General features: G+C 42.7%; 4 protein-coding genes across 4 annotated transcripts in view; 2 read left to right on the forward strand and 2 right to left on the reverse strand.

The window, feature by feature from the left end:
• Positions 1 to 75: 75 nt before the first annotated feature.
• On the reverse strand, positions 76 to 1,413 carry LOC118966015 (uncharacterized). Its single transcript, XM_036987546.2, has one exon. It carries the CDS (start codon positions 1,411 to 1,413, stop codon positions 772 to 774), a length of 642 nt encoding a protein of 213 aa, XP_036843441.1. The 3' UTR covers positions 76 to 771.
• Positions 76 to 25,416, reverse strand: part of LOC110531720 (insulin receptor substrate 1-B) — an 83,189-nt gene continuing 57,848 nt past the window's right edge. The window contains exon 4 of the mRNA XM_090183768.1: positions 76 to 1,521. Within this exon, the coding sequence (XP_090039894.1) occupies positions 1,493 to 1,521 (29 nt within the window). The 3' untranslated portion in view covers positions 76 to 1,492. The remainder of the gene's footprint in view (positions 1,522 to 25,416) is intronic.
• Positions 9,753 to 11,378, forward strand: si:ch73-335l21.4 (RING finger protein 227). The gene is made up of 2 exons (XM_021615050.3): positions 9,753 to 10,258; positions 10,457 to 11,378. Exons 1-2 carry the CDS (start codon positions 9,808 to 9,810, stop codon positions 10,513 to 10,515), a joined length of 510 nt encoding a protein of 169 aa, XP_021470725.2. The 5' UTR covers positions 9,753 to 9,807; the 3' UTR covers positions 10,516 to 11,378.
• Positions 11,804 to 16,936, forward strand: LOC110531718 (uncharacterized). The gene is made up of 3 exons (XM_021615049.3): positions 11,804 to 11,950; positions 12,088 to 12,146; positions 13,989 to 16,936. The coding sequence occupies exons 1-3, from the start codon at positions 11,922 to 11,924 to the stop codon at positions 16,640 to 16,642; spliced, it is 2,742 nt and encodes a 913-aa protein (XP_021470724.3). The 5' UTR covers positions 11,804 to 11,921; the 3' UTR covers positions 16,643 to 16,936.

The raw sequence follows: 25,416 nt of genomic DNA on the forward strand, positions 1-25,416 counted from the left end.
TAATTCATATTCATTATGTAGCCTAAATGATGTTACACACACACACATGCACAGGGAGAGAGAGTCAATATAATAAAACACATGAAAATATTTTAATAAATAGCCAATACAATCAAAGGTCAAATAGGGGCTGCTTATATTTGTCCTGTTTCACACATGTACTAGTGGGTAACCTGTACAAGTGCTTGGTGTGAAATTCCACTCCCCCTGAGACACCCTCAGAGAGTGGGGTCAAGGCCAGGGATCAGACATTATTGCGCACCCCTGTAGCAGTTAGGGTTAAGGGCCTTGCTCAAGGGCAGATCGGTAGACATTTATCCTATTCGGATCAGGGATTCAAAACAAGCAAGCTGTTGAATGGCCCAACTCTCTAACCACTAGGCTACCTGGCGCCCCAATGTAATAGGCGCTCCTAGATTAGACCACTAGAGGGAACTCTAAATCAGTGCATAGCGGAAAAACTCAGAACTGTCTATATATAATTTTCACAACACCAATTAACAGAGCTAGACATGTGATTATAAGGCTGTATGCATCAACCTTTTATATATTTTAAAGATATGTAATTTACAGTTTAATTGAAGTTAACAGGACGTTTCAAGGCTACGTTTGATGTAGGCCCGTAGTTCAGTCTAGATCTTAGGCCATATTCAAATATGTTGACAATACACCCTTCCTTCCTTGAGTAAGGGGGAAGGAAACAAGGAAAGACAAAAGGAAGGAAGGCTGCATGTAAAAGTATTGGAACAGGCCCCTCGGTTCCTTCTCCCCTTAATTGCGGAAAAACCTGGGCCCAAACACCAGTCCCACCACGCAGGTCATCATAAACAACACCCAGAATACCACGGCCAAGGTCCTCCTGTGGTGCTGCAGCACCTCCACCTCACCCACCAGGCCCACACCTCCACCGTGGGGCCTATCGCTTGGGTGCATCTGCTCCACCCTTAGGCTCACTGTGGGCAGGATGATGAAGCGGGCGTCCCTGCTGGTATCCAGGGAGAGGACCACCCTCTGGGTGACGGTGGCCAAGTGGGCAGCCATCGACACAGGTGTGCAGAAAGCCATGGGGGGTAGTTGAGCCAGGATGCGGGAATTGCAGGGCAGGGTGAGGGGGTCGCCGGTCTCCAGCAGGGTGGGGTGGCGGCAGAGGGGGCAGAAAATGGCAGGGCTGCGAGGGCTCTGGGGGTCCACGGGTTCAGCTGGATACGGGGACAGCTGGATTCTCTGGAGGCACTCGGTGCAGAAGACATGGAGGCATTCCAGCATGCGAGGACACTTGCCACATTGGTTGTACTCGTGGTAGCAGATGGGACACTCCACCTCTGTGGACTCACCCGGCTCAGAGCCGAGTGCTGCTGCTTCTGCTGCTGCTTGGCCCCCCTGGAAGTGCACTGGTTCTGGAGGCTCAGCCATCGTGAGGGAAAGGGAGAGATGGAAGTGGGGATGGGAGTTGGGGGGGGGGGGGTTCAGGGTCAGACTTCGTTTGGGATGGTCAGATGTTCTTTGCTATGTCTGCAGAACCTGGAGGAAGATATGATATAATAAATATTGATTATATTCTGATACAGTATTACAGTTCAAGTGTTTTTGGCTATTGTAACCTAACCTTTCAGTATGTATGTAACAGAGGGAATGGGCCTAGGCCTATATGGGGTTAAAATAGTCCATCTTAAACCTGGTCCTTGGGGTTTTCTGTTCTGTTTCCTCTTGGTTTATGGCGAGATTCCTAAGCCCTTGAATCACTAGCTTCAGTTAATTACCAAATGAAGAAGAGATGTAAAGCCTGCCCCCTAGCCCCTAGCAGTGGGGAGCAGAGGAAATGGAAAGCCTGACTGCAGGATCCACACTCAGACTGATATCCCTTTCATACTAAGATGTTCTTCCGCCAACTTTTCCATGCTGCCAACTTTTTTTCCGCCATTTCCATGTATCTGAAAGCTATTGCCGGTATCAAAGCCAAAACTTTTATTGCTGCCTAATGATCTAGTATCATTTCGGTAAACTTCTGCCTACGGCTTAGCATAAAACTTAGCCGTAATGCTGAGGCGGCATTGGCACGCACTATGCTATTTAAACCAGTTAAATGTAACTAAATGTAATCCCCCAAAGTAATTATTTATTATGAGAGGGCCATAAACAATAACTAGAAATGTTGCATACTCCAAGAAAGGTTAAAGTCTCACTTTTCTAGTCATTTTTAAAAATAAATTGCTGAGGTGTATTCACTTGAGAACACAAGCTTAAGTACACAGCACAAATATGATAAAAATGTGAAATATTTGATTTGGTGTATTTTCTATTCAACATAACTGTATGAATACCGCTTGAAATGATTTACATACTTCCTAAATATAGTATAATCAGATTATAACATTTCACCTTCCTTATAACCGTAAAATACATATTTGTATGTTTAGTGTTAGAGAAAATGTGCATATTTTCTAAAGGTCTCTCTTGATCTGTACCAGTACCTCCTGTATATAGCCTCACTATTGTTATTTTAATGGTGCTCTTTTAATTATTTTGTACTTTTATTTCTTTATTTTTGGGGTATTTTTCTTAAAACTTCATTTTTGGTTAAGGGCTTGTAAGTAATCATTACACTGTAAGGTCGTACACCTGTTGTATTTGGCACACGTGACAAATAAAATTGGATTTGATCAGAACATCAGCCCCCATCACTGTGAAGATCTCACAGGGCTATATCTTAGCTTCCTGAACTCAATAGGAACTTCCCTTTCATCTCATATAAATCTTGTCTATCTATGACAAACTGTTTTTTTTTTTTATCTATAAACTATTTTAGATGAATCGCTATAAATCGATCTCTGAATGTGCTACTGTGATGAAACCACTCTCTCCTACTGCACTATGATGTAAGGATTGCAGGCATGTGCACAAATTGATTTATAAGAGAAAATGTAAACAGGGGACTAAACAGGGGACTTTACACCTTAAGAGGTTTTAAACTCTTGATGGTTGCTAGGCAGCGCCAGTTAACCATCCCCCTGCCACTTCTCCCATAACCCACCACTAAGCATGAACACAACTGGATGGATCCATTAAGAATTACTGTGGGAATAAATATCACTTAATTATGGAAATATTGGCATAAAGTAGGCTAATGCAATTGAAGGAATGCTATACAATTGTTGTTTATTGAAACTCCCAAAGTCATCCAATCATTGTAATAAATGTCAAGCAAAAGCCTAACCGCCTACGGTCAACTAGATTATAATTTCAGTTTGTGTGCTGTTTTCAGATTGGGACAGCGCCATCGCTCTGCTTTGAGACAAGCATGGGGACTCCTCTTGAGAAATTCTAAATCAATGTAAGATTTGTTTTCACTGAATCTCTGTTTGGATATTGGTTAGGCTACAATTAGGCTGGGAAAATGTTAGCTAAATTCAGGTGAGGGCTGCTCATGATCATCTTGTCTAGTTGGCTCATTTATTAGAACAGTTTGCCAGCATGTTATGTAGTTTAGTTTAGCAAGTGGATTATTTTGCTCTTCACTCCCAGTCGCTTAGTAGCATAGGACTACTCCCGACCAAAAGCACGTGACTTCAATCAATGTGATTTTGTTTCACTGAATCTCTGTCTGTATATTTGGTTAATTGCTCTCTGGCTGTCTGTACAAGTGGAAATGGTAGCTCATTTATTCATTTGCTCATCTATCACTGATCAGAAACATTTAGCATGCAATAATGTAGCCCAAATCAAGTGTAAGGCTATTGTTTTTGCTCAATCGAGTAAAGGCAGCTACAAAAGCCCGCGGTTGTGAAATATGAACAGGATACTCGCACGCTTTTGAAAATAGGATTGCAATTATTATTTTTATTTTCCCCCCACATTTATTTATATAAAAAAACGTGTTAACAACCCAATATTGTTAATCAACCAGGTTGTCACCTAAATAATTATAATATAATACTAGTCTTACGTTTTTAAATTTTTATTAATGTCAAAACTGTTTTCTATGCTTGTTTTCACTTAATACTTTAGGATACTGGTGTTATGTCAGATTTTATGAGGGTTGCCAGATTGGAGTAAAAATCTGCATTTGCCAGTTTTAAAAAAAAAGCATTATTACAGGGCTGTGAAACCAGAGCCAAATGGCTTCAGACTAACATAAGGTAACATAATTCAACTAAAAATATGCAACTCTATAGTTTTGAAAATACATTTTATAGTTTCTGAGCCCCTGCCAAAACAAATTAACAATGTTGACTTTTGATGGTGTATATTCAATAGATTTATTAAAATAGATGGGGGGGGGGGGCAGATAAACATTTCCCTTTTTTTTCTCTATGTGAAAGCAGTATAACAAGTAAAAGGTAGAGAAGTGGAGGTGGAAAAACAAAGGAGGACAGGAGCCGTGGATAGAAGTGATTACCGGGCCCTACACTCTCTCTCTGTCCCTCTGTGTGTTGTTGTGTTTGAGCTATTTCTTACTGTGGGCTAGTTAGAATGCTGATGCACTAACAACACCAACGCAACGATCATACAATGAATAAGAATGCCCTCAGCGCTACTGGGTTTGTATGAAATTCCACTGATAGTTGACTAGTGAAATAGAGATTTGAATCAAGTAAACTGCCAAGGATCTCCTCCCAAAGTCAACGTTGTTCCACTGCTGCATAACAGCACCAATGAACCACAATATGAAAATCAATTGTAATATACATGATGGAAAAGGGGTGTACTGTACTCATCTGATATTCCCTTCGGTGTCCATGTGTTTACCTCATAAAGATCAAACTGTACTTTCATAAACAGCAGCCTCTCCATTCACATGGGATAGAGCAAGGCAAGCCATACTCAACAGGGCAGTTGCCTAGCAATAGTGGTCTATTTTGTATTGGGCCCCAGGAGCAGAGATTGTAATGAACATGTTTCCATAGGATTGGTCTATCTGTACATGTCACACTTTTATTTGGTTCAATAATCTCAATACATATTCCAGACAAATTTGTTCAACATTCACCCTGTGTAATTTGCTTGACAATAATGAATTACTTTCTCCAACTCCTTGACATCCACAGGCAGAACTGGTATATAGTGCAGCATTACAACAGAATGGCAAAAATAGATACTGCATGATGTCATAACTGCTATGATAGCTTGTAAATTAATATGTTGCCATACTTTATCTACTGAATGTAGTTCAGTTGATATGAAAACACCATGGGAGTTAAACTCACCGAGAATTCATAATCATGTAGTGTGTGGGAAGATAACAAACACTTACCGCCTCATACACTCGCTGTCACACACCTCTCAGATAAGGGTGAGCTTTGACGTTCCTCTCCACTACCAACATTCTCACCGGACACATCATGGTTCTCATTTACAGTAGAAATGAACACACTTCGTTAATCTACCTCTCTACCTCTTATTTCTACTGGCTCGCTCTCCCTCTCTCTGTTTTCTTTCACTCCATATCTCCTCTCCTCTCTTGCTTTACCCATGCCTTGACATCCTCTCCTCCTGGAGCCAGGGTTGTCTCCTGGTTGCCCTGACATTAAGTCATCTCTAGGTTGTGGTGGTAACTAGTAACCAGGGACATGGAATAGAGGTAGAAGCCACCTCCTATAACCCTGACACTTCTCACTGTCCTCACAGTACGGTATTTTGTATGTACACTGTATTTTTCAATGTCCAGGGTATTCAGAATGACAGTTGTGAGTCAAATGACTGTGGATATCATTCAAGTGTGGAAAACAATGTTTTATGATTTCGGGATATCAGTTCAAAAAGCAGCAACCTGATAACTAGTTGAGTTACTGGTGCTGGTCTAATGGAACTTATATGATGTTTAGTCTTTCTATCTGTATATCTGCAAGACCCCAGGAGACATATTGCCACACATGCTAACATCCTCTCTGAATTATACTACACGACTAAAAGTATGTGGACACCTGCTCGTCGAACATCTTATTCCAAAATCATTGGCATTAATATGGAGTTGTTCCTTCTTTGCTGCTATAACAGCCTCCACTCTTCTAGGAAGGCGTTCCACTAGATGTTGGAACATTGCTGTGGAGACTTGGTTCCATTCAGCCACAAGAGCACTAGTAAGGTCAGGCACTGATGTTGAGCGATTAGGCCTGACTTGCAGTTGGCGTTCCAATTCATCCCACAGGTGTTCAATGGGGTTGAGGTCAGGGCTCTATGCAGGCCAGTCAAGTTCTTCCATGCCGATCTCGACAAACCATTTCTGTATAGACATCGCTTTTTGCACGGGGCATTGCCATGCTAAAGCAGGAAAGGGCCTTCCCCAAACTGTTGCCACAAAGTTGGAAGCACAGAATCATCTAGAACAGGCCTGGTCAACTCCAGTCCTCAGGGGCCTGATTGGTGTCACACTCTTGCCCCAGCCCCAGCTAAAACACCTGACTCCAATAATCAACTAATCATGATATTCAGTTAAAAATTGAATTAGTTTAAATCAGGTGTGTTTGCTAGGGATGGGGGGAAAGTGTGACAACAATAAGGATCCCGTGGACTGAAATTGCCCAGGCCTGGTCTAGAATGTCATTGTACGCTGTAGCATTAAGATTTCCCTTCACTGGAACTAAGGGGCCTAGCCCATACCATGAAAAACAGCCCCAGACCATTATTCCTCCTCCAAACTTTACAGTTTGGCACTATGCATTCGGGCAGGTAGCGTTCTCCTGGCATCCGCCAAACCCAGATTCGTTCGTTGGACTGCCAGATGGTGAAGCGTGATTCATCACTCCAGAGAACGTGTTTCCACTGCTCCAGAGTCCACTGCAGCCGACGCTTGGCATTGCACATGGTGATCTTAGGCTTGTGTGCGGCTGCTCGGCCATGGAAACCCATTTCATGAAGCTCCCGACAAACAGTTCTTGTGCTGACATTGCTTCCAGAGGCAGTTTGGAACTCAGTAGTGAGTGTTGCAACCAAGGACAGACAATTTTTATGTGTTACGCGCTTCAGTACTCGGTGGTCCCATTCTGTGAGCTTGTGTGGCCTACCACTTCGCGGCTGAGCCATTGTTGCTCCTAGGCATTTCCACTTCACAATAACAGCACTTACAGTTGACGGGGGCAGCTCTATCAGGGCAGGAATTTGATGAACTGACTTGCTGGAAAGGTGACATCCTATGACGGTGCCACGTTGAAAGTTACTGAGCTCTTCAGTAAAGGCCATTCTACTGCCAATGTTTGTCTATGGAGATGGAATGGCTGTGTGCTCAATTGTAAACACCTGTCAGCAAGGGGTGTGGCTGAAATTGCTGAATCCACTCATTTCAAGGGGTGTCCACATTATTTTGTATATATAGTGTATCTACAGAAAAACATGTCTCTGATCATGCATGTATGCAGTCAAATAAGATCCGCATACAGTTAGGTTGCCAAAAATAGGATACAAACAAATCACTATTTGCCTAATTCACAAATATTGTGTGTGCATGTGTTTCTGTACATTCATGCTGTGGTATGGTGTGTGTGTATCGTATGTCACAATTATATATTAATATTTACACACTATTCATATATACATTAATATACAGTGCAGTTACATTAGATGAGAGAAGAGGCACCGTGATACAATGTGTGTTTTTGTATCTTGTTTTTCAAAGCTAAACTTGCTTTTTGCCTGAGCAACCTCTGGTGGCAGAGCATTCCATGATAATCTAGAAGAAAAAGAAACGCACACCTATTTAGGCGAGGCGCTGGCTAGCGGAGTAGAAAACTTGAAAATAAAAGAGAGCCGCACACTCTAGGAGCTCAGATGCAAAAATGTAATGGCCAACGTTTCGACAGCCAAGCTGTCTTCATTAGGGTATGAACCCTGATATACCCTGATGAAGACAGCTTGGCTGTCGAAACGTTGGTAATTCAATTTTATCTTTTAAAAAGATTTTATCTTATCTTTATTTATTTTATCTTTTTTTTATTTTCAAGAGCATTCCATGATGACATGGCTCTAATACATAACTGAGCGATGTATTCAATACATTTTGGGGGTTTGGGTACCGTGAAGAAACCCAGAGTGACGTGTCTGGTCAGGTATGACAGTCAGTGGATCTTATCGCATCGAGTCACCATAATGTATGTGTGAGATTGGACGTTGCACTCTTTCGCCCACGAGAGGATGACTCACTTTCAAAACCAGACCCAGCTTTCCCTGTCTCCTTATCTGAGCTGAGTTTAAACTTCAGAGCCCCATGTGGGTGTTATTTCAAATGAAGAACGGAATCTCGGTACTTCCCAATCACATGACAAAAGTTAAATAGTTTGTCAATTCATCATTATATGGACTGAGCTGGGAATGAGAAAGTAAAGGAATGTGTAATAAAAAATAAAAATATGTATTACGTTTGTAAAGTTTATGTGCAGGTTTAATAGACCCAAATGAAGCCTACCCCTGGACTAAAAAGCATGCTGCTCAATGCTCAATCTCCATTGAGAGTATTTTCTAGTCCAGGAATAGGCTTAATCTGGGTCCGGGAAACTAGCCCTATGCCTCTTTTTTTCTGTTCAGTACAAGTTGTAAACTGTTTTGTTCTTTACATAAATACATGATCCTTTTTACATTAAGTCAATCTACAGGTGGCAGGCACAGAGGAAAATGGTTCCTCAGATCACAATAACACATCAAAGAGTACTGTCTTCATTTCTTTCAAATGTCTTATCCTCCCTAAGATCCTGTTACTCTTGGCTTTGACTGTAGGACAAGGAAATCACCATGAAAAGAGTTACAGGGTCACCTGGAGGGCTTTGTCTGGAGGATTAGCGTGGGGACAAAGGCTGACGTCACGTTTACGACCAGATACACCCCGGAGAGTGTCAGTAAGAGGGAGGTGCTGGGATTTCTGGGAAGGGTAAAGCCAGTAGAGTGAGTAGAGTGAGTAGGCAGCGGCAACAGAGACAATAGTATTTTGTTGTGTTTTCATAACAGACTGTTGCACAACACGTTTGCAACTATCAGCTTGTTTGATATCAATGTTTCTATTATGCTTTCAGTAATCAAGGGCATATCAAATGAGATGGAATTCAAAGGGTTTCTGAGCCAGTGTGAGTCACGAGAGTAGACAACAGTGAGACCTATGGGTCACCTTAAGTGACTGATATGGGTTTATCTATGGGCTAGACAGATATTAGCAGATCGGCTATAGGACAGCATAGGAAGTTGACAGCTCAAGCTCCTTGCAGTCATGGCTCACTCCTGTTCTGTTCAGTTACAAAGTAGTCCCGATGTCATCAAGAAACAGACCGGGGGAATTTACTAAGGGATCTGGAATTTATTTAAAGATTCTTACTCGTATCTTCGTCTCTCTCCTCTCCCCCATAAGGCAGTTCTGTTGTTTATAAGACACAGACAGACAGGAGCCAGTTCGGCACAGATTAATATCAAAATCACTATTTCAAAAGAGAGGAAACCTTCTTGATGCAAGCACTTTGTCTTACATTCATGGTTCTGTTATATCTGGGAAATGTGGGTGATAATCTGTATAGTGGGCTAACTTTCTTCATACCTGGAAACTGTGGGTGAATATCAGACAGACATTGGCCAAACTGTAGCAGAATGGCCCACTAACACTCCTCCATATACAGTAAAAAAGGATGTGTGGGTGGAGAGTGGGAGGGTTAGCACGTGGACGCAGCGACTCTTTGATGACATCACTATTTCCAAAATATTAGTCATAGGTTACTACTATGTTTTTTGGCACTCTGTCAAGTGAAAGTCCCTCCCACACTAAGAAATATAAATATAGCCAATTAAGTCAGACAGTTCATTCTCGTTGAACGAAACAGCACCCAAAGAGAAAGGAAAATGTGTTCAGATCTTGAGTGCGGAATTTGTTACCGAAGCTACAACACCGGCCGTCGGTGTCCTCGTGAGTTACAGTGTAAACACAGCTTTTGTGAGCGCTGTCTGGTGACTCTTTCCCAATCCTCAGTATGTGAAGTGGAATCCACGAAGGAATGTTCGCCGCAGGACAAGACAATCGTTTGCCCACTCTGCCGATACCAGACCTCTGTATCGGGAAAAGTGAGGGCAGCGCTTCCGGTAGACGAAAGTGTTCTAGAGCGCATGGTGGTATCTGGCGTTCTCGGGGAAAGCATGACAGACGACGAGGGGGATAGCGAGGGGAAGGAGGATGACAATGAGACTCCCCATGAGAACTCAGCCGAGGAAAGGGGTTCCAGAGGTGGAAGGTTCCGCCGTTCGCTGAGGCGCGTCTGGGGCAAATTCACTGGGAATCATTCCCAAAGGAGAGCGCGTAAGTTGTCCTATTATATTGCAATACTCTAGTTTTCACGACAAAACATTACTTCATATTCCGGTAGTTGTTCATAGCCTACTTTGATGGTATTTTCCTTAACAATTGACCTGCGGACCAAAATAGGCTATTGTATGTAGCCTGCCCAAAGAAGGACATTTATTGTGTTCTCTTACATATTTTATTTTTCCCCTACAGATTGTATGACTGATGATGACCTACGAGACCTCTTCATGATGTCATGCTATACCATTTGATGAGGACTTAATTGATTGGAAAGTCATCAGGGCTGCGTTCAGTACGTTTTTACGTTCTGGCACGTTCAGTTGAACGGATCCGGTGCTGTACTGAACGACCAGTTGAAAAACCGGGTTGGAGAAAGCTGTCGGCATGGCCACTGCCCTTTAAATATGTCACACATTGCTTCAAGCCACACCTCGCCACACCCACCAACGGGAGCCACCCTACCTCAGTCTGTTCAAGAACGTTTGGGGGGAAACGTGTCAATCGGTACAAACCGTTCCGTAACTTAGCAAACGTTCGAGCGAACTGAACGCACCTCAGTGGCACCTGATTGATCAGAGAGGGGGCGTTGCCGTCCACGAGCCTACACTACAGTAACCTATTTGGACTGTAGAAGACTGGCGGGTCCAGTTGGAAGTTGGAGCAAGCAGTAATATGTATTCCATATAATAGCCAACTAGGCGTCTGTGTCCATTTCTTCACACATGCATGTAATAATTGGTGGTGACCAAACACATAATGGTAACAGAATTGTAAAGACTATAGGCTATTCTTTGAAGCCATTGGGCTACTGAATGAAATAGTTTTATCTAAAATTGTATTTTTTTTTGTGCTTTGAAGTAGTGGCTTTCCATTTCCAACTATTAGAATGTGTTGAATTTTGTTGGTGCTCAGTTCAATATAAAACTAATTGACTGTAGTGTATTTATTACATTCACTTTTATTGATTGTGTGTGATATTTTGCACCTTTGTTTTGTAATAAAACATGTTATTGTTTTGTTAATTTTCTTCTCTCGCCTGGATAAATGGCTTGCAGTAGTAACTGATGCTTGCTTTTTCGCTGAAGAATAAGTTAATAAATAATACTGTTCTGAACTTCTGCTCGGTTTACCATTATTTAGAATATAAGACAGTGTAAGCTCATGTCATATAGACCTATCCAACAAGTGAGACCAGGTGTCATGTCCCCCCAAAATTCTGGAGGATGCAATCAACATAATTGGTTGCACCTGTGTTCACATGGGCCGGGCGTGTGTTCAGTGAGGTGAAACGTTCAGAAAATGTCAGGACGCAAATATAAACGTAACAGCGCTAACGCGATTCCCTGGTCTATTCTATACAGACAATAATATGTTTTAATCTGCACAATACATCCCAATTGAAAAATACTGTAATGTTGCACTCTTCTGAACTGGTCCTGAATTAGATGCACCTGTTGAGATAGCAACAGGCACATCTAATATGCTAATCAAGGGGCTCTGTGACCACAGTGTGCTATTTAACAACTAGAGGAGCAAGAGGTTGATAAAACAAGGCTTTTTTAAATTGATATTTTTACCTTGGACTCTTTTTCAGTTACAATCTACTACAATCTGATTGTGCTGTCGTGTATCATATGTTGGTTGCTGGCCAGCAATAATGACAAGGACTTTAAGACTTAATTCTAGGTATGTTCTTTTCTTAATCAAGTAACCTCAGACTATTGCCTAATATTTTGTGTACTACGATAACAATGAGAAATTGACTTGTCTTTCAGTAATGTAATTATCACTAATGAAATCAAATTTTATTTTTTGTCCTACAGGCTTCTGTTCCTGTGTCTGGTATTAGCCACTGTGGAAGTCAGCTCATGTTTATCAATGGGTAAGAGTAATAAGCATGATACCGTTTCTATTTTTAACTTATTGCACAGGAAGTGAATGTTTTCGGGTCACACCTATGTCCGTGACGTTTTTGTCATAGACTTCAATACGTGAGTTGGGCTAATGGTTAACAATATCCAGCTGCCCAGGGTTATTGCTCAGAATCTATCCTTACATAACCTGTGTGCTTGACCTCATATCTTTTGACTTGAAATTGTTTTCCTTGAGGAGACATGATTTAGACTGTTTGGAAACAACATGCTCAGTGAACTTCCATAGCTGCTGTTACTTTATTAGTAAGCATACATATTAAATGTAAGGACAAGCCAACTTTTAAAATATTATAGTTAGGGCTCAGCATTTCTCTCTGTCCAAATAATCTGACTAGGAAACTGAGCACGACCAACATGTCCATTTTAATTCAGTGATGCAATTAATGTGAGGTTGTAGTTCACTCCCCAACAATTTTACTGAGTTACAGTTCATATAAGGAAAACTGTCATAAATGTAAAATTCACTAGGCCCTAGTCTGTATTTCACATGAATGGGAATACAGGTACCTTTTTTTTAAAAAGGTAAGGGGCATGGCTCAAAAAAAGTCAGTATCTGGTGTGACCACCATTTGCTTCATGCAGCACAACAGCTCTTTTGCATAGTTGCTCAGGCTGATTGAAGAGGAGTGGGACAACATTCCACAATGGCTGTGTGATGTTGCTGGATATTGTCAGGAACTGGAACACGCTGTTGTACATGTCAAACCAGAGCATCCCAAACATGCTCAATGGGTGACATGTCTGAATGTGCAGGCCATGGAAGAACTGGGACACTTTGTGTACAGATGTACACAAAGTACATCAGCCGAGGAAAGGGGTTCCAGAGGTGGAAGGTTCCGCCGAAACATGGTGATGGTGGAGGATCAATGGTATGACAATGGGCCTCAGGATCTCATGGTATCTCTGTGCATTCACATTGCCCCCGATTTTAGTAAAGTAATGCAATTGTGTACATAGCGTATGTTTGCCCATACATGCCACCATGGGGCAAACTGTTCACATTGACCAACTGCTCGCCCACACAACGCCATACACGCTATCTGCCCGGTACAGTTGAAACCGACATTCATCCGTGAAGAGCACACTTCTCCAGTGGCCATCGACTGTGAACACTTTGCCACTGAAGTCAGTTATGATGCTGAACTGCTGTCAGGCCCAGACGCTGGTGATGACGAGCATGCATGTGTTTTTTTTTGGGGGGGGGGTTGTGGAAACCCAGTTTCATCAGCTGTCTGTGTGGCTGGTCTCTGACCATGCAGGTGAAGAAGCTGGATGTGGAGGCCTAGGCTGGCATGGTTACGTGGTCTGCGGTTGTTATGCCGGTTGGACGTACTGTCAAATTCTCTAAAACTACGGCGGTCGCTTATGGTCAAAATTAACATTCCTTTCTCTGGTAACAGTTTTGGTAGACAATCCTGTAGTCAGCATGCCAATTGCACGCACCCTAAAAACATAAGGCCACTCTAAAGTGTGCAGTTATGTCACATCAACACAATGCCACATGTCTTATTGTCCCCAGCACAAGGTGCACCTGTGGAATGATCATGCTGTTTAATCAGCTTCTTTATATGCCACACCTGTCTGGTGGATGGATTATCTTGGCAAAAGACAAATGCTAATTTACAGGAATGAGAACAAATTTGAGAAATAAGCTGTTTTTGACACTTCTGGGATGTGTTATTTCAGGACATGGGGACAACACTTTACATGTTGCATCTTATATTTTTATTCAGTGTATTTAGACATGACATTCATTAATAATACTGAATTGCACTCTTCTTTCCCTGTAGGCAAGCGAGCAGTACACGAACAGAGAAGTTCTCTCGGTACACAGGGCCCAAGAAAATGGAGGACTTTCAACAACCCTTACACATTTAGCCAGAGCCATAGTCTTGGCCCAAGCCAACCGGTCCCCAGTAGTGTCCAACCTGACCAGGCTCAGATTGTCTTCAGGCTGAGACCGGGAGTCCAGACTGGGAGAGAAGGTTCCCCTGATGGTGAGGAGTCTTCACCTTCCAACAGTCAATCTAACAGATTTTCAAGCAGCTCTGTGCCCAGTAAGACTGTCCATTTTCGTACCTACCCTTCTAGTGGCCTAGTTAGTCCAATTGTCCCCAAAACCTGGGGTGCCTCTGGTACTTTTCATTCAGTCTCAAACCCTATGATCCAAAGGAGCCATGGTTCACAACCTGCCAGGGACACATTTGGCTCTCCTGTTGAAAACTACCCCATCCCAGCCCAACAGGCTGAAAACCCTGTGAGCAAGAATGAGAGATCCAAATACAGGACGTTTCTGTCTTCCTACCTCTTCAGGGAATCCCAATCCACTTCCAGCACCTCTGAAACCACTCACAAGGGCCCTAGTGAAGGAGTGAAGACGATTAGCAGACTTGGTGCTGCCTCTGCTACCCAAAGTGAAGGAAACTCCAGTGTTCATGAGTCTGGAAGATCCACACATGTCCAAAGGGGTTATGGCTACATAGGCTCTCAGTTGTACCCTACAACCATTAAGTCTGCCAATGGACAACAAGTGCACCCACCAACTCTGAGCCAATCCGGTTCTTCTAAAGTAGATGCTACCAGTGAAGCCCAACATGCTTCTAGTATCAACAAACCCTTCCATCACAGTGCTAACTTTGCTCAAAGTGGAGGTAGCCCTAGTAGCTATTTCCCTGGTGAAATGGCTGATACTCAGGCTAAAAGTGCTTTCAGCAAAATTCAACCTCTTATTAGATTTGGCTCTTTCTGGAACACAATGGCCCCCACTGCAACTCAACCCACCCAAAGTCCCTCTGAGCCTGCAGAGCGAGAAACTGCCCCTGACCAGTCTTTGAAAACCAGGAGTGGCTATGTCCTTTGGAAGAAACCTGGGCTAAGCAGCTCATCCAGTGGTCAGTACGCGTTAGCCACCGGTGGTTACAAACCTGGAAAATCCACAAATGTCAATACACTCGGAGGGTTCCAAGATCACGAGAAAACGTTGGCTCCCATCGTGAGTGACGATGACATACCCTCTGTTGCCATCAGAACTTCAGTCAACACAAACACTGTAAAGAGTCAGGGTACTGGCTGGAGAAATGGTCATGGTATACCTAGGGGCATGAGAATGAGTTCTGTCAGTGGGTATCCAGCTGTATACAGAAAGTATAGCTTTGCCCCTAGAATTCGAGTAGCTTCCACTACAACTTCCTCTGCCCAAAGCGATACTCTAGCCCCAATGACATTCAAATCAGGTCCACGAGAAGTCCAACTTGCGTCCATAGAAGATGACCTTGTCACTAACAGCCTGCATGCCTCCAGCAATGTCCAGTCTTCAGAAGTGCAGACTACTACCACTGACATGTCTGGCTCTACCACGAGATCTGGTAGGCCTTGGTTTCTTAGATCTACACCTAGTGAGGATAACGAGGCTAAAATCGGCCATGTTTTCAAGGGATCCCAAACAACCCTACTACAATCTCCCCAGAGTGAGAGTCTAAAACATGTTCAGCCAACTTTTAGTCTGTCTGGCAACAATGTTTTCCATGACCGTTTGACTGCAGGAGAGGCTAAACCTGGTCCAACAAGCTCGGCCCCTTTCAAGCCTGAAGCTAGATTCAACATGTTTGGGTCTGTAATTTACAGACTGCCCAAAGGTTCCAGGTCCAAACAGAATGAATGTGTTCTGGGCATAAAGCTCCCAGGTGCAACTAGGCCCTCGGGCTGCAATGTATCTGCCCCTGCTGAAATCCAGCCCACCTCCATTACTTTGACAACAGCCAGTCAGAGCCAAAATGTCCACAGTAAAGAAACTTCTCAAAGCAGTGACTCATTTCACAAAACTGTGAATCATTCTAGTTATGAAGACCCCAAGTCTCACCCATGTGACTCTGATAGAAATGAAATGACAAGCAATCCCTTTAGGTTCATATCTGGTAAACTCTCAAAAAGCCAGAATAGCTATGCTTTCATAGGCTTCCAAAAACCTATAAGCAAAACAGGATCAACCCAGGACAAGGATGCTGATCTCTGTGCACAAACAGTGCCTCCCATCAACAAAGAGCATCCACCCCCAGTTGTGCCCACCTCTGCCCCCAGTGTCCACCCAAGCCCTCCCAGAATCCAAGTTCAACCAGACCTAAGCATCACTGAACTCACAGAGAGTCGCAAACCCACCAGCAGCGTTGTAAAGGGCAGACGTGTGAAGGTGAAGCGCGTGCAGAGCCAACATAGTATTTCACCTTCGAACGACACCGCCTCCCAACCAGCCAAGCCCCAAACTATGAGGTTCAAGGCTATCCAATTTGCTGATATCCTAGGAAGTGCCTCTTTCAGTGGAATCCAACCCAGGGGAAGCTCCAGACCCAGTGTGCAGTCAACATCCAATACCCCAGCATCAGGTGAAGATGGCGGCGCACTGGACAAAGATCAACCAACACTGAGGGTTGGGGTCACCCCAAGGTGAAGGAGGGGACCCCAAGGCCTTACCATTCCCCAGTGCTGCTGCTCTGAGTAGAGGGGGATGTGGGTAGTGTCATATGGGCTGTTCAAAGTGGTAGGGGACTTTAGTAGTTTGGGAGCCATGAGGAAAGAACTTAACTAGTTGAGGGTGTCTGCAGATAATCTTTCCTTGAAGTCAGTCCGGTTTGAATTCATGAACGACGTGACCTTACCCCATAGCCCTGCTCTCAAGTATTTATTCACAACATGGTTGTGCTTGTAAATGTGATTTATAATAAATATTCATACTTAAAAAAAATGTGTTCTCTTTTAATGCAGACTTGCCATTTTTTGTTGAAACCTAACAATTCAGCTTAGACTAACAGGATTGCAGCATGGTTAACCTTTTGTACAGGTGACACCATAAGTGTTAATGTTATATGTGATGTTAGACTTTCTCTTTGGGAAGAATGTACTTTATGTTGAATCAACCATATTCCCCAATAGCTTTTTAGTCTCGATTGTCTATTTTATCTGGTTAACCACAGCTGACATTGGTTTAGCGGCTTATAGGATGTATTAACCAGCATTACCCACTTCAAGCACTGACATCTCAAGGACAAAATACAGTAAATTAACAAGTAGTGATTTAAATTTTTTTTTTTTAAACATCTCACCAAGATACCCATTCTAATCTAAAACTAAGTAGTGCACTACATAGGGGAGAAGGGTACCATTTGGGATGCACACATGGTCCACTGTACATGACATTAGGGTTGTTTGGAAACAAATTATTTGGATTTTGTCATGGAGTATTAAGGGAAATTGGAATTTTGTTAAAATGAAACTTTACCCATCTGAGTCCCTTTTTAACCAGAGGACCTATACAATCTACGGACATACTTTCTCTCCAGTCTCTGCTTGAGGGTTTGGCATAATGGTCCCTTGACAAAACCACATGGGAAAACGTATTTGTTTTTTAATGATGACTGTTCTTTTGGATGATGCCTAAAGTCTAGTTTTACAATGTCTATCAGTCTGTAAATGTGTTTTATGTTCACTTGAACTCGCTGCTAGAGGAAGGGGGGGGAAAATAGGTCAAATGAGATCGAAACAATAGTTGGAAAGGTTGAAATGCATCTCAGAACATGAACATTGGGATTAATGTCAAGAGACAATTCCCCCCCCCCCCCCCCCCCCCCCCGAGTTCTAGGTCACATACATATTCAGTAAACCTGATATCCAGATTGTAATCAGTGATGTTCTTGACATGCATACAGTGGAGTAATAGCTGTCTAGACTTGTTGGACTCAATGATTTGAAGTGCACTTACTGCAAGTACCTAGTTAGCCCACTAGGTGGCGCGTGACACTTAAAAACCAAAGGCACATTTTTTTTCCAGTTCCCCTTGGTTTCCCCAGTGTAAGAAGTGTAACGTTAGTGCTTACTTACTACAGGAATCTGTAGAAGTAGAGAAAGGGATCTCAAATATGAAACTATAAAACACATTCACTGTACAGAACACTTCATAGATACCAAACATTATTGCTGGATTAGTCATAGTGCTACTTAGTTTCTTATTTTCTTATCTTGTGTTTTTGTTCTAAATTATTTTTAGTATTACATAGACTACTGTATTATTGGGGTTAGAGCTAGCAAAAAAAGGCATTTCACTGTACTTGTAGATGTGACATTAACTTTGAAACTACATTGAACAAAAATATAAACGCAACGTGAAGTGCTGGTCCCAGCTGAAATAAAATATCTCTGAAATGTACCATATGTACAAAAAGCTTATTTCTCTCAATGTGTGCACAAATTTGTTTACATCCCTGTTGGTGCGCATTCTACCCTTTGTCAAGATAGTCCATCCACCTGTGTGGCATATCATGAAGCTGACAGCATGATCATTAGTTAGCCCACTAGGCAAAATAACATTTTGATTCAGAGCAATAAAGAAATTGAACAATTTATCTCAGCAAGCAAGAAACCTTTCAATATATAAGATCAAACAATACTTTAGGACAAATTGGAAGATTGTGCAGGACTATGGGAAGTTGAAGGAACCAATCTATCTTTTCAGACTGTTAAGAGTATTTATCTGGTCAATGTGTCAGTGTATTATGTAAAAATGCGATTGTATTATAAATTGTATTTTAATGTTTAAGGACTCTTGGAAGGTTAGTCCAAATGAGGACTAAAAGAGATCCAAATCAAATTAAATAATTACACAGGTGCACCTTGTGCTGGTGAAAATAAAAGGCCACTCTAAAGTGAGCAATTTTGTCACAACACAATGCCACGGATGTGCTCAGGTGTATTTCTGTCTGTAATAAACCTCTTTTGTAGAGAAAAACTCATTCTGATTAGCTGGGTCTGGCTCCCCAGTGGGTGGAGGGCCCATTGGCTGCCACCCTGCCCAGTTGTGAAATCCATAAATTAGGGCCTAATTCATTTATTTCAATTGGCTGTTTTCCTTATATGAACTGTAACGTTTATAGTTTTGTTCAGTATAGTTTAGTGGCTTTTTACTGGGGATTTTCTACAGTCTGAATTAGACACACATTTCACCAGTACAGGGTGTTGTTGCTTTGGTCCAGCAGCTAGTGATTTAACATGGTTCCATGTGTCCATGCTAAGCTCAAATCACAGCGCTAACAGTCTAATTTATGGAGGATGACCCTTTACCTTTTCCCAGCATGCAAGCCTCACCAAAATACCCACTTCTTCGCTTGTCCTCAACTGTCTTTCAGGACCCAGCAGCCGGGGGCCAAGGGAGAAGCTTGGTGGGATCTGTCAATCAAGTTGAAATACATTGTACATTGGATTAATGCAACTACCCTACAGCCCACCTCCCCCTCCCCTGCAAAACTCGTGGTGTTCCACTTTCCCATAGAAGTCTCCCTGAGAGTTCAAACCCATCAAAGCCAAGTTAGACTGACGGCTCTTTCTAAGCTCTCTCTCGTAACTCTCTTTCTCACTCTGTGTGTGTGTGTGTGTTTGTTTTTGCATATCTATGTATTTGTGTGTGTGTGTTTTCTCTCTTTAAAACTGTCTACCCCCTGGTCCCCCTCTCTCCCACTGTGAGGGGAATTCTGTACCATGTGTCTGTGGTTTTCAGGAAGCTTTCAAGGAAAATAAAGCATGGAGGCCTCACCGTCACCTTCCCCTCCCTCCCTCCCTCCCTCCCCCTCCTCGCTACATGTGGTAATTTTATGTTTTCTAACTCTCTCTCTCTCTGAACCAAAAACGACAGAGTAACTGAGCTAACGACGTACGCAACTAAACACATAAACATTGACATCCACATTCCCATAGAGCACGATTAAGAGGGGGGGGATATTGAAGACATTTTGGTTTGGCTAAGAACACTGTGAAAAAGTGGGAGGAAAGAGGACACAGAAAGGGGCTGAAAATACATTTGAAAGGGCTGGGTCTGCTGTGGCCTTTGCAGATCAAATTACTTCAGATACCAGAAGCATTGGAATCGCTGAGTTTTACAATTTCCTTATTAGTCTGTACTGTAGTAATTGTGCCGCAACATTTTCACAATAAATTACCTTTAACAAGTGCCCAACATAGAATGTAATTGATTAAAAAAGGATAATGTGAAGGAGAGGGTGAATAACCGAAACGTACAAAACCGTATCAAGTATATTATGAATCTAGAGTTCAGATATTTATCAATCTATAAAAACATGATATTTGTTCGACAGTGTATTTCTGTGCATCTGGTTCAGGGACTCCTGCTATTTCTGTGTCAAATACAGAGTGAGCTTCCTGTTTGGCCGTGCCAGAGAGGAAGTCATAAAGCAGGAAGACTTCCTGTATTCTTACCGATGGGTCAGAGCACAGCTACATGCTGCTGCATCATATGGGGGTTGGAGCTGATGAATGACAGATCATGGGACATGAAATGTATTAAAATGCATCCATTCTACACTTTTATTGTGATAACAAGCCAATTAATATACTTTTTGAACCCACTACACAGGCTTGAAAAAGCCCCCACATACACATCCAAAAGTAATTCTGTAACATGTTAGTCTCTTTACGTTTTTTGTTTTGTCAAAATACAATGATGGATTCTTATGTACAATGCCCAGTATCACATCATCACTTGTTTATTTTCTTCTATAGCCTACTGATGAGTATTACATATTACATTGTAAGCACACACCTGTTGTCTGTGTGTCATGTGGACCCCAAGCCCTACAATGTCTAGTCTGTATGCATGTGTGTGGATCCGCATGCTCCTGTCCGTCACCCGAACACGTGGCTGAGACCAGTGGAGGCTGCTGAGGGGAGGACGGCGCTTAATAATGGCTGGAACAGCGCGAATGGAATGGTCAAACACATGGAAACCATGGAAACCATGTGTTTGATGTTTTTTTGATACCACTCCATTGATTCCGCTCCAGCAATTTAACACGAGCCCGCCCTCCCCAATTAAGGTGCCACCAATCTCCTGTGACTGAGTGTTTGGGCGAGAGGCAAAGGACGCTGCTGTACAGAGGGTGTGTCCTTCTACCTAGTTTTGCAACTAGAGTTCACAGCCACAGATCCACCTGTTGTCTTCTGGCCTTCGAGGAAAGCTGCTCTCTCCCTCTCTCTCCGTTTCTGTCACTCCCTCTCTTCCCCTCCCTCATTTCACTTTACCTCTCGTCCCCCCTCCCTCTATCTCTCGTTTCCTCTAGGTTTATGACATGGCTGTCTGTGCCCGGTGCCCATCTAAACTCGCTGTCCTCTACCACCTCTCCTTGGCGCCATCCCAGAATATTCTCTCTATCTCTCATGGGAGGGGTGAACTGTGGCACTGCCGCGGAGGCAACGGAACATGGGCATTGACTCTGCGTCTCCATGATGACCAGATGGCGGAAGTTCCCAACTCTCTCGATCCCTCTCTACCTCTTTCTTTCTGATGTGGAGGCTCCAAGTGCCATATTCTCATCCCTTCTCACCCATCCATCTCAAAGGCCATTCATTCACAGCTTGGCTCTTTGAAAGACTTTACTCTACTGTCCTGTCCTGTCACGTTACATCAACAATGGTCGCTGTAACGTAAGAGCAGCCCTAACAGAGGGAAGCAGTGTGTTTGTGGTTAGCGGTTAGCTAGCGCTTAGCTCCAGTACAGTTTACTTCTTCACCTTGGGCCAAGCCACCGAGCTTTCTGGCTTTTTAGCGTCTCTGTTAACGTCTGTTTAACATTGAGTGGGACATGCCCCCCCCCCCCCATAAGATCCACGCTCCTGTGTCTGAGGTTAGACTACAAGGTTCACATGTAAGTCTAACAAGGCTGAACATGCCCTGAGGGAAGCATAGAGGAGGCGTTAGGTGAGAGGGAACAAGAGACAGCTTACAAGAAAAGAGCAATAGGGTCAGGGCCACAGTGACTAGACTACAGATACAGTGTACTTACATGGTTTTCATTGGCCTTCTGGTGAAGCGGTTTCAGCCTCATATTCCCCTAATACATACTGGTGATGATATGTGCCCTTTTCTCCCATATTCCATCATATTCATGGGCAGGGCAGAGAGAGAGTGAGAGCATCTGTTTCATGTTCATACAGATGTGTGTGTGTGTGTGTTGTGTTCTCATTCCTATTCATCCCAATGGGGATTTGGTGCACATATAACCTGGGGTTGAGTTACCAAGCCATCTGGGAGAGACAGACACAGAGAATCATCACAACATAGACTTCATTAGGCAAAGAAAGAGTGAGTGGAAAGAGGGAGAGACATGAAAGATACCGACTTTTCTCGCTAATAATGCCCATTGAAACTAATTTAATTGTGAGTGAGAGAGCCTGAGAGAGAGAGTGTGTGACACACACACACACACACACACACACAGACACACACACACACACAAAGCCTTTCCCAGGCACAAACAAAGCAATTGGTCATAATTCCAATGAGATAAGTGATAAACTCTGTTGGCATCTTGCCACTACATAGTCACATCGATCTTATCACTGGGGAGAGAGATGCCTAATAGAGGCTTTTTGTTTACGGTAACTAATCATGAAACAGTTTGATTATGCTTGTTAAAGCCTTTATGAGTGTGATTGTGCGTGTTTGTGTGTCTGTCACTACAGTACAGTATGCCGGTACCAACGCCTGCCTTTGTAACTGTCTGTGCCCGTCACTTTGCCTTGTTTCCCCTTGTCTCAATCTGTCCCTCCGCACAGACATCTAGACAACTCCTCTTTTAACCAGATCATTACCCTTTAATCAAAGGACAACTCCAAGATCTTTTTTTGTTGTTGTCGTTTTTTCTTCTCAAGCAACAAAAGTGAAATTGTCACATCACAGTCAAAGAGCATCAGAATTTCCCATTTAGAATTGTAGATAGGAAAAATGTGTATTTTCCCATCCTCTAGAACCCCCCCCCCCCCCCCCCTATCGTCATGGAGAACAGCAATTAAGCTTAGCACCCCCGAACCCGAACCCCTGAATTCTCCCAAATACAGTTCATAATACATGATCACCATTCATTCATTTCATTTTAAAAAGAAACAAATCCATTTGGAAATGGCTCATACGGCATTGAGATGAGTCAGAAACATTCATTATTGTGTCAAAATTGACTACAAGGTGTAAAATAGGATCATTTTGGTCATAAAGTCAGTCTGGTCTAAAACTGGGTTTGGAACATCCGTGCGTCACAACGGCTAAATAAAGTTTGGGTTTTGATTTGACGATGTCCATTTTCCCCCTAACATGGTTGTGAACAGCTGCAGTGATTGCTCTCTATCCAATAGCATACACAGTGAGACAAACCTGCCCAGCACGCCACACATTTTTTAAACTTGAGAAATACTGCACCAAACACCTTAGTTAGATGTAAAAATGCATGACTAAAACATCCGCGGCAAAACATCAAAACTAATTACAGATTTCTTGAGTTATGTTAAATTAATTCTGAGGATTTTGAGGAAGTGAAATAGGCTTCCCGTCTAGTGTCTACGGGGGCAAACATCATTAACCGGATTATTATGGAATCGGTCAGGAAACCTTGTTTTTCTAATGAGCAACAGAAAAACACAGGTGTCAATCGGTATGTTCAGTAGCGCTTTAAAGTGATAGTTCACTCCAAAGTTAAAGTTTGTCATATATATTGATGCTTTCAGACCTCAACAGTGACTGGGTTCATGACCATTGTCCACTTTTGAGGCCAGAAAGCATCAGACTTAACTTTGATTTCAGAGTGAACTCTCTGGCTTCAGTTTGGAAGATTGTGGAGTCATTATATAACAAAAGAAAACATTCCCCAAAACCTTTTGGAAACATTGACACTATTTACTGTTTGTGTTGTAATGTGTAAGTTGTGCTCGTATCACTGCCTGGTTGCGCCTTGCAGTGAACCCTCATTAGAAACAAACCCGGCACAGTGAGGTTGGAAACCAACTACTTTCCTAATCTCACCTTTGCATTAGAAACCATTATGGCCAATTGCCCTGACCACAGATCCCAATCTGGTAGCAATAAAGCTGTTTTGTTATTCTACGAGTCCCGACAGTCATGTGACAAGAGGGAGGACGAAGTGCACGAGGCAGACACCTTGGGCTGACTGTCGGAATATACATAAGTGCTGGTAGAGAAACGTGGACAGAGAAACGTGGTTCTCTTTGAAAGGTGTTTTCTCTTTCTGTGATGGCTCATATTGGCAACTTATGGTAAGTATTGTTCATGAAGTAATTTCAGAAGTGCTTCCTCTCACACCTTTCTTTCATACGTGTCCCAGAGGCAAACTAATGAGGCAAGATGTCTCTCAAACTTCCAAGACAGTTTTTTTTTTTTTTTGCTGCAAAATCAAACAAGAGCGGAGGGAAGGTTATAATAGCATTTAACAAACAAGAAGAAAAAAGAAAAGGTCTGAACTTGTAGCTAGCTATTTAATATATTGTCAAAGAGTCAAAACGTATTTTTGTTTTGGCACTGATAGGGCCATCCATAGATGAGGTCCTCAATGGGGCCAAAACAGCCAGCACGAACCCAATACAAACACGAAGGTAGGGGCCATTGGTCAAGTCATTTCATGGGTCACTACATCCTTGAACATCATTGACACATCAATCAGGGCAGGGTACCTTAAGTTTACACAATATTGAACAGCTAATAATAGAGAAATAAGAGGAAAATAGACTGTATATATTTTGCCCTCATAGCGCTGAAGGGAAAGACAGGGACAGACATATAGACAGACAGACAGGCAGACAGATAGACATACATACAGACAGACAGGCACTTTAGTGCTAATGCATAGCAGAAAGAGTATAAAGTAAGAGCTAGAGAGAGAGAGAGAGAGAGAGAGAGAGAGAGAGAGAGAGAAAGACGGCAACTGAGAAACATAAAGGAGGGTTGTGGCCCTATCTATGCCTCAGAACCAAATACTTTGCTAACTAGGCTAAAGTTAGCATGTTGCCCACAGCTAAGCGAGGCACGCCATATTATCAAAGCCAGACGTTAGGTAAGCCAACATTACCAAGGGCTATTGTTAGCACCTCTTTTATCCCTATGGACTAGCGTGACAAGATGTCCCAGATTTCCCGGGACAGTCCCCAATTTCCTGGGACAGTCCCCGATTTTGGTAGCTTGTTCCCTGTACCTGGAAAAGTCCCTGATTTGCCCTCAGAAAGAAAAAATACACTTTTTTTAAAATGAGGCTGATATTTCAATTATCAAATGCTGTATCCAATCAGATTTGCATGTAAAAAATGTTGTCTGTCCCTGTACCAAACTCGTTTGCTCCCGCGGCTTTGCTGCTGACCTTTTAAGGCCTTATAGCAACGTTTG

Source organism: Oncorhynchus mykiss, chromosome 9 (genome assembly GCF_057628025.1).
Source record: "Oncorhynchus mykiss isolate SJ-2025 chromosome 9, ASM5762802v1, whole genome shotgun sequence".
Lineage (NCBI taxonomy): Eukaryota > Metazoa > Chordata > Actinopteri > Salmoniformes > Salmonidae > Oncorhynchus > Oncorhynchus mykiss.

Excerpts from the sequence above, each read along its gene's own strand:
- LOC118966015 (XM_036987546.2), bottom strand. The coding sequence starts at position 1,413 with ATGGCTGAGCCTCCAGAACCAGTGCACTTCCAGGGGGGCCAAGCAGCA.
- si:ch73-335l21.4 (XM_021615050.3), top strand. The coding sequence starts at position 9,808 with ATGTGTTCAGATCTTGAGTGCGGAATTTGTTACCGAAGCTACAACACC. Across the intron at positions 10,259-10,456 it reads TCATTCCCAAAGGAGAGCGC|ATTGTATGACTGATGATGAC; the intron begins GTAAGTTGTCCT and ends TTTCCCCTACAG.
- LOC110531718 (XM_021615049.3), top strand. The coding sequence starts at position 11,922 with ATGACAAGGACTTTAAGACTTAATTCTAG. Across the intron at positions 11,951-12,087 it reads ACTTTAAGACTTAATTCTAG|GCTTCTGTTCCTGTGTCTGG; the intron begins GTATGTTCTTTT and ends TTTGTCCTACAG. Across the intron at positions 12,147-13,988 it reads CAGCTCATGTTTATCAATGG|GCAAGCGAGCAGTACACGAA; the intron begins GTAAGAGTAATA and ends CTTTCCCTGTAG.